General features: G+C 39.0%; 1 protein-coding gene across 2 annotated transcripts in view; it reads left to right on the top strand.

Annotated features, from left to right (window-relative positions):
- The first annotated feature begins 5449 nt into the window (after positions 1 to 5449).
- hwt (heavyweight) overlaps positions 5450 to 9445 on the top strand; it is a 53039-nt gene continuing 49043 nt past the window's right edge. For both annotated transcript variants that reach the window (XM_017179323.3, XM_017179322.3), the window contains exons 1-3: positions 5450 to 7235; positions 7309 to 7695; positions 8590 to 8749. In XM_017179323.3, coding sequence (XP_017034812.1) covers positions 6781 to 7235; positions 7309 to 7695; positions 8590 to 8749 — 1002 coding nt within the window. In that variant the 5' untranslated portion in view covers positions 5450 to 6780. The remainder of the gene's footprint in view (positions 7236 to 7308; positions 7696 to 8589; positions 8750 to 9445) is intronic.

Genomic DNA, 9445 nt, shown 5'->3' with positions numbered 1-9445 from the left:
ACATAATCGGAATATAAATATATACATATATTTAATAATATAGAAATATATATATTTGATGTTGAACAAGAAATTGGGCAAACACACGACGAGTAGCAAAGGGGTAAAGGATCAACCAGGAGTTGCTGTCGAAATTTTAAAAAGAAAAGGAACAACTTTTAAAGCAAGCAAAAGAGCGATCGCTAACAGAAAAACTTTTATCAATATTTTTTGTGGGGGGTTTTGTGTAAGAGCAAAGGATAAACCCCTTTTTTTGCAGTTTCCCAAGGGAGAACAAACTTTTAAATGCATTAATTTTTACTAGCCATGCGGAAGGAAAGCAAATATTTATAAACAAACCACACACGAATGGTAATTGCAAGCGAATTAAGCATTAAATACAACTTATACATATTATGTAGAAGAGGTGGACGGGCAAGACGGAAGACCGTAATATTATCATACATAGTATTATATCATCTTTGGCAATTTACTTGTGGGCGCTACGGGCCCGATTCGATAAATTGTAGATGTCCTAACGATAAAAAAAAACTGAATACAATTATCAAAAATTCCATATTATTATCTCATTTTTTTATTTTCAAATTATCGTTTACCCTCTTAGTAGATCAATTTATTCTGTGTTTGGTTTTCAAAACTGTTCTATTTCTGAGTGAAGAGTGCGATTGGAATTTAAGAGGAATCTAAACTATCGATGATTTATCGATAATAATGCAAAAGTAAGTGAAAAAGAACAAAAAACATACATTTGTAAACAAAATTCTCTTATTTCTTTAGTTTTGCTGGCAAAAAGTATGCAATGAAGTATACATTTATTTGTAGCAAACATTTAGGCACAACTTTAGGTGTTTTCAAGCCACATGTACATTTATATTAATCATTTTCCTCAGCACCCCATTGGTTTTGAAACAAAAACCAAAATGAATGGAGAAAAAACAAAAAAATAAAAACACATTTTGTGATATAGCCTAGCAAGAGCAACAACCAGAGGAAGCGCATGAAAATCCTGAAAATTGGAAAATCGGAACAAATGACCGGAAGAAACTTTAGCAGCTGGTCCCACACTTTGGACAACAGCCACAATCGATCTCACTTTGACAAAAATGGGGTTCGCAATTGAAAAATGAAAGCAGAAGAAAAAAAATTAAAACAAAAACAAAGAGAAAGAGAAAAAAAATGCATAAAATAAATCATACAATAGGCCAATACCAACGTTTTAGCAATCTAAGTTTAAGAAGGAAACTAATCGAAATTTTCTTTACAACTAAAAAGTAAACTAAAACCTAAATATAATATAAATAACGTTTGTAAACCTTGTGCGTGTGTGTGTAAAACAGTAGTGCTATCTAAATATAATACAGATCAGATATCGCATAATGCATCAAACCCTATATAAGTACGAGTACATTACATATTAAAAAGAAAACAAAGAACGGAAAACAAAAGCAAAGAGAACGTATAAACTATATTTGTGTGTTTGATGTCAGTCTAAAAACTAAATGTTAAAGTAAACTAACGATCACGTAATTGTATTGCATAGCCTAACATTTTTTGAACGAAGCAAACCAAGTCGATTCGATTTAGCATGAGTATCAACTTTATACTATATATATATACATATATATATACACATAACGACTAGAGGAAGTGGAAGTGGAGAGAACACGAAAACGATAAAGAACGAAAGCAAAACCAAAACGGAAGCGGAAGCTGGCAGATCGATTGATTTGTTTGATAAATCGATTGATCGAAGTCGTGGATGACGGGCAAAACAATTAAAAATTACTATACAAAAAATCGAAAACAGATTTGAAAGTGTTTTTTTCCTGATGTTTCATTTACTGGGCGGAAATTGGAAAAGTATAAAATACTGAAATGTATTTGGGCGAAATATATGATTTTAGTGGCATCTACTCTGAGCTCTTTCCCTTTTTATACAATTACCTTTATTTTATTCATACTTCAAAAATTGTTCCAAAGGCAACACTGCGTATACGTTATATTATTATAACGTTTTTTCGCAAAAATTTCGATAAATAATGCCATAAATTGTGGAATATTTTATTTTCACTGCACTGAAATTTGGTTTTTCAAATTAAAGATGAGATGTGCAGACCGAAAAATCAGGTCGAGGAAAGCAAAGTCAACACTGCGTATGAGTATTTTTTTTTTTTTTTTAATTTTTTAAACCTCTACCGAAAGAATTTAGACTAGACTTAGAATTGCATATGGCAATATTCTCTTAAAAAAACTTTATTGGCGAACTAGCAATCTTTATTTTTAGAACTTTTGGAATATAATGAAAATAAATAACTAAATAAACGCAGTACCACCAAAGCGTCATCAAGCGGTTGGTCTCGAAAGCGATTCTTCGATAACGGATGTGTTGCCGCTATCCTTCAGCTTTCGGCCAGTAGAGGTCGCTTTGCAGTCCTGCGAGTGAGCATTCGCAGCTGCTGCTTTTCTCTCACACTGACTGTCTTTCGCTGTTTCTGAGTTTCAGCCCGGCAACCGATAGCTTCAATGTTTACATTTTAACGACCTCACACACACACACCACAAGCCAGCGAGGGAGCTTCGGTCCTGTATTTGGCGTTCGGGCTGTGAACCGACATCCTTTGCCCGAACGGCTCTCAGCTGCTGCTGCCGGCGCCAGCGTCGCTGCTTTCGGCGGTGCTTTCGCCGCTGCCATCGCCACAGTGACTCCGTTATTTGTGCGTGCGCGTTGCCAATAAACGGGCAGCGGTCTCTGCTCTCGTGTGATAGAAAAAATGTGGATTCCTCTGGGTTCCGATTGACCGTCAGCCAATTGAGCAGCAGTGTGTGTTTCATTTCTAATTCGGTATTTAAAAATGTCTGTTTGGTGTTGCGTGTGTCTTGTGTGATGGCCCCAAAATGTAGGCAACAAAAAATTGTACGAAACAACCAAGCAGCTTCCTCTTACGCTCTCCGGCTCAGACACTCGCGCTCTCCTTATATCTCTCTCCGGATTCCTCTGCAGCGCAATGGTTTTGTGTTATACACAGGACACACGGTTACCAATACGACCGCAAAGATACGTACACGGGCACGGGACTGGATACCGTAACTTCCCTTCAGTTCCATTCCTCCCGGATTCCCGAAGGATTCCTCCGGGCACCGGGATAGGTTCCCGCGGAATCCCGCGGGACCGTCCATACAACGCGGCGAGGAACTTTCATACATAGGGTACTCCTGGCGAGGATCTCGAAATTCCGCCAGGAATCCGCACCAATCCCCCGGGACAGTCCCCGGGAATTTCGAACTCGAATCCTGCAGGAATCGTCGAGGAATCCCGCGGGAATGGCTGGCGGGCATCGTCAAGGAAACCTGCGGGAATCGTCGAGAAATCCCGCGGGATTCGCTAGCGGAATCCGTCAGGAATCCCAGATGAAAACCTATAGAAAATTCCTGAAAAATCCCCCCCTTCCTAGTAAAAATCCGATGTAATTTATTCCTTATTTATTTATGGATTGTAAATTTTTATTAATGTTCACTTTTTCTGGTAGCATTACATATTTCTGCATAATTAAACATATGTATGTACATACATATATGTATTTATCTAACTGCGTGTCACGGAGCCTTCTCTGCCGGCTGCTGGGTCCTTTAAGGAACTTGTTCTATCTGTAAATTAAATACATACATATTTTCGAGTCAAATCGTAAATTGCAGTACTTTGCACAAATTTATACATACCAACTTAAACTGGACAAAAAAACTTCGTAAATCCGTACTAAATCCCATTCACACCGTCTAGGCTTAAGTTGCATCCATTTTTAACGTCAATTCTGCAATTTAAATGATTAATTGAATGCAAAAACTTCCACTTACCTTATAATATTTAATTTTTATGCAACTAATACGCAAAACACTTCTGAATTCAACAGCAGTCAACTCAAAATGCAAAGAGAATTAGAAGACAAAACCGAAGACCGAAAATTCTCGCGTGTCAGGGTATAGCCGACAAGGCAATCCCTTGTAATTAGATTCACAAAGGGCTGATAATCAAACGTGAACATTTCGGCCAAGTCTAAAGCACATTTTCTTAAGTGCTTATATACCACATGATTTTATACGTAAAAATTAATTAAATATAATCTTTAATATTTTTAAATAATCCTACTTATTTTAAAAAGGTCATTCTGCCGTCGGTGCAATACTCTTTGTTTTTTACACCAATTTTCTTTCCTCCCTTCCTTCCATCTCCATCTCTCTCTAATTTACGAACTCTCGCAACCGCCGCTTCGAACAGAGATCGAAAACAATAACAAATATGAGGATCGAACTTCGTAAAGCCCTCGGCAGTAGCCGAGCGTAGGTAGAATTTGTTTCGGCTATTTTGTTTCGAACTTCGCTGAACGAGGCCCATGTAATTTGTTTTTGTTTTTCGAACATACCGCGAGGAATCGGACGGGCCAGGAATTCTGGAACTGAAGGGTTGGCTTGCGCCCACGCACAAACACATCCTCATTGGGAGAGCATTCTCTCTCGCGGTCGCGCTCTTCCGCTCTCGCGTTGGTTCCTTTTAGTTGCACAGTGGGCCACAGTGGGTTTTTTTTTGTTTAGAAATTTATTTAATAATAATAATAAAAAAATATCTATATTTAAAAATAAAATGATTGTATAATTAAAATTCTTTATATTTCATTTCATATTAAGCTTTAACAATAAATCATATTATATGAAATTGCAAAATCATGATTGTTATAAATAAATAGCCCTCGGAGACAATCAACTCAAAGAGATAAAAAATACCACTTGTGTCCCACTGTCCAGAGAGATGAAGTTCCTGTTTTTGAGATTTTTTGGCTACTTTTTTTTTGGGTGAACTGAAATTATGTTGACTCAACGTGCTAGCAGCAGCCAGCCAGGCGCTGACGGTAAAAGCAACAACGCCAGCAGCAGCAGGCAGCAGCAATCACAACAAAAGCAGCAACAACCTAACAACGGGACAATAACTGCGTTGTAGTTGTTAGCCAATTTCATTGGACTTTTTAATTTAAGTGCATTTTCCGTACTGCTTGGCAAATAACTAACGCAAAATTACACATATTGTGCGCAGAAATTTAACCTAGAGGAGGAACAAGAAAGTGCTGTGAAAAAACTCTTAAAGTGAGAGGAAACGAAAAAAGAAATAACGATAAACCTCAAAGAGAGTGTGAGCTAGAGAGAGGCAGGGAGAGAGCGAGAGAATCGAAATATTCGCAATTCATTCACAAGTGCAATGTGAACAATAACAACAACAACAATGGCCAGAAAATAGAGCGGCTTAGGATGCAACAACAACAACAAAAACAAAATAAGAAAGAAAAATGCAAAAAATGAGTGAAGCGCGTGCTTAACCTAAAAGTGCAAGACCACTCGCACAAGCACACGCGAATACACAAACACCAACACATAAAAGCAGTCACACTCAATTCATTTTCTTTGTTTTCTTCCACTTCCGGTATCCACAGACAACAATAACAACAACAACTAAAGCAACAATATCGAAATAATAATAACAACAACAATGCATAGTTCCTGCTGAGTAGCTTTTTGTATAATCGAATGAATGTGTCTGTGTGTGTGTGTGTGTGTGTGTGTGTGAGTTATCCAAGGTAAAGGAGATGAAACAACAACAACAACTAAACACTGCCGCCTACAAACAATAAGATAGCAACAACAACAACCGCCAAAGACAATGCAAAGAGGACTTGCAAAGAAGATGACGAAGGACAACTGAGACCGGAAGAGGAAGAGCAAGGAAAGTGTGTAGAACAAGCAGTCGCAGCAGCAAAAGAAATAGAAAAGAACCCAACCCTCGTAGCTAGTTGAAATTGACTAGGAAAAATCAACAATAAGCAAAAAAAAAAAAAAAAAAGCGATAACTTGAACTACAAAACTGCACAAATACACAAACTCAACCAACTAACAACAATAAATATACCAACTAAACTGTATAATGGAGCACTAACAACGACTACCAAATCTACAACAACGAAACGATAACTGAAAACTTCCGAGCAAACTGCTATAACTGAAAAACTTCCCTTTCTCCTGTTAACCAAAGTAAAAGGATCATAAATAATAACACATTAACTTTACTGAAACTATAAGTTAATTAGAACGTTTACTAATGTTATTCATCTATTTAAATACAAAAACTCGCACTAAAAACTTTAAACTCATTGCAAAATAAATATAAAACACAGATTTAACTTAATATGTTATTCAGTACATAAAGTCAAGGTATGTCTTAGATCATTTTAAATAATACGAGCAAACAAAGTTAACGAAAAAAGTTCTTATTATCGTATAACTATAACCCTATAAGTATTCATAATGATAATTAAAACATAACAATGATGAACGAAACTCTACAAAAACAATCTGGCAAATATTAAATTCTTAATCACATTTCAAAATTATCAACGACAAGTTCGCAAGCGGAAACAAATAATTTATTAAATAAATTATTCATAAAAAATCTCTAAGAAATGCATCATGATCTTTGGTTACTACTTATTGATTGCCACCAATTGGGAAAAGTGAAATGAAAATATTTCCTGTCAAAAGCCACTACAACTCGCCCCAAAATACACCAACAACACACCGACGTCACGGACTAAGCATTTCAAAGAACCTAAGGATTAATTTATGGACCAAAATCAATCCATAAAAGTAATGGCGGCAGTTCGTTTGAAGATGCACAATCGTCTTTAACAAACAAAACCTTTCACCAACAAATCACCAACCAAGAGAAAGGAATTCTTTAAAATGGAACGCATGTGGCGAAAGGTAAACCACAGTCTGCGCAACACCAACAAGTCCCAGCAACCACAGCCCCTGCTCCAGCAGCAGCCAGGTGGCGAAGGGTCCAACGTTGGTGGCACGGCAGCCACGCCACAGTCTACCGATACCATCAGTTCGGCGGGTGGCTTTGGGGACGGTCAGCTGGTGGTTGCAGTTCAGGGATTGCCACCCGGCGGAGGAGAAGGAAGAGGAGGAGGAGCCATCACTGCCACCGGTGGCTGCAATGCCACCGGCAGACGCCTAGCCAGCAGCGGAGGAGGCGGCAGTTGCCACAAGTCCCTAAGCCAGCATGTTCTTCAAACGCGCACCGCATCCTCGGAGCGGCGAAGGCGTCGCCGGCGGAAGAGTAGACCGCGTCGCGGCGGCGGTATAGGAGCAGTTACCAGTTGCGTTGGCGATCCAGGCGGTGATAATATGTCGTAAGTAATATTATATATCAATTTTGATGTGGATATTCCTAGGCTAAATCTTGACTTCACTTTCCTTTGCCAGCTCCTCCGGTGGCTTCTATACACTAAAGGACCACCACCAGCACCACTACCGACCCAGTCACCATCATGGCGGTGGCATGGTCGGCGGAGGCGGTGGCTCATCGAGGCGTCTGTTTGCCACCTCGGCGCCCAGCGGCACTGTGATGATGTACCCGAATTCCCAGCGAGCGACTCTCCTGGCAGCCACTGGAGGATCTGGTGCCGGTCAGGCAGCATCTACCTCAGGGGCAGGAGGAGGAGGAGGCGGAACCGGAGGCGTAGGAGGAGCTGGAACCGGATCTGGAGTACAACCGGACATCTCGCTGCGACAGCGGGCGGTGGCCAAGTTGCGAATGTTCAACTTTCATTTGAACTGGGATCTGCACATGACGCACTGCAAGCCCTGCGGGTGAGTGGCATTAGCAGATACACTGACAGAAAAAACTTGAGGCAAATCTAAAAACTGGAATTTAAATCTAGGGTTTAACATTTATTATATCTTGAAAAAATGCCTTTAAATCGAAGAAGTGCATCATTCTTTTTGTTTTTGTTTTTTTTTCGGACTTCTGATTTCGTCGAGTGTAGCCTTTAACTGGAGTTGCTGCTGCAACTGGGGAGCTCCAGTGAGTTGGAGTGCCCAAGTGGCTACCACTTGAGTCTGCTCCAGTGGCTTGTGCTTTTGTTTGCCGCAGAGTTTTCCCTGGTTTGCCTCCAATTTCTTCTTTTTTTTTTTTTGCTTGTTGCTGCTTGTTCCCTCTTCACTTTCCCTCCGTATGCTCCTCCTGGCCCACATTTTTCCACCATTTTGCCAACCGCCCCCTGAAAGTTTTCCATTTGGTTGTGTTGTTGTGGCTTTGGTTAAGTTTGGGCCGGGTTGCAACTGAGTTTTTGAGCCATTCAAGTGGCCGCGGGCGTTGAACGAACCCAGAATGCAAAGTGGGTCGTCGTTCCATTCCCTCCCGATTTCCCCCCATTTCCCGTTACCCCTTTTCCGTACCATTCCATAATATTGGGAGGCTTTAAGCCAACGCTAGACCTCCGACATCATAATAAGGTAAATGGAGCAGAGTTTTCTTTACCGCCGAATGTGTGAAAATTTTAATGAAGCGCCCCAGCAGCTAACGAGCTTCTCCTCCGCCACCATTAGTGTCACTACTCTATATACATATATATATATATATTTTTTTTTTTGGTTTATAAAGTCATGGGAGGATTTTGGAGAAACCGTTTCAGTTTGTCTTGGCCAAGACTTGAGTAAGACTTATATATATATATTAATAATAATATTAATGATAATTTTCAGACCTCGACTGAGCGGCAGTGGGGGCAATATAATTACGCGTCGCCTGTGTCGAAACCGCCGGCGGGAGGACAATGAGCTGTACCGCTCCAACAGCTTCAAGTTCGAGCGTTTTGAGCGGAAGGAGTGCCTCGAGGAGCTGTCCAACACGTTGCAGAAGCAGGTGAGTCGTTCTCATTTATTCTCAGAGTCATACACTCGAAAAATAACTGTTCAAAATGATATTTGGTTATAATTCTCAGGTATTCATTAAGTTTAAATAATATTTTAAATAGTCTGAGCTCAAAAAATGTATAAAATATTATCAAATGCATTATATATACTTTTTCTCAGTTTATTTTAAAATTATTATACAGTAATGAAAATACTTGATAGGTATAAGCAAATATTATTTAAAAAGCTCTTCTTCTTAATTTTTTCAATATCTTTAATATTTATTAAGACAGCATCAATTTTCAAAAATAAAAAAATAAATTTTGCCAAAAGATTTCCAAAATATTAATACTATGTTAAATTTATCCAAATCGATAATTATTAAATTTTATATCTTTAATAAATTATTATTATTTTAGGATAACCTCTTGAACAGTATTTCCGCTTAGAATTTCCAATTATTAATTAGCTCTTTGAAGATTTTATATATTTTTTTGGAACGTTTTTTGCCAGGGTCACCACATGTTGCATAGATTATACTTTGCCAAAGCAGGATCAGTTGCCGCGTTGGCCACACTAATTAGTGCGACTGCAGCTATTGGGGGGAAGGAAAACCAACCATCATCAAGAAAAGTTGGGGGGAAATTGCATAGATAGATGGTCGGGCAAGTGTGGAATACTAATGGATATGGAAGGTCTCAGGTGG

Source organism: Drosophila kikkawai, chromosome X (genome assembly GCF_030179895.1).
Source record: "Drosophila kikkawai strain 14028-0561.14 chromosome X, DkikHiC1v2, whole genome shotgun sequence".
Taxonomy (NCBI): Eukaryota; Metazoa; Arthropoda; class Insecta; order Diptera; family Drosophilidae; genus Drosophila; species Drosophila kikkawai.
This window is presented reverse-complemented; position numbering and strand designations above follow the sequence as displayed.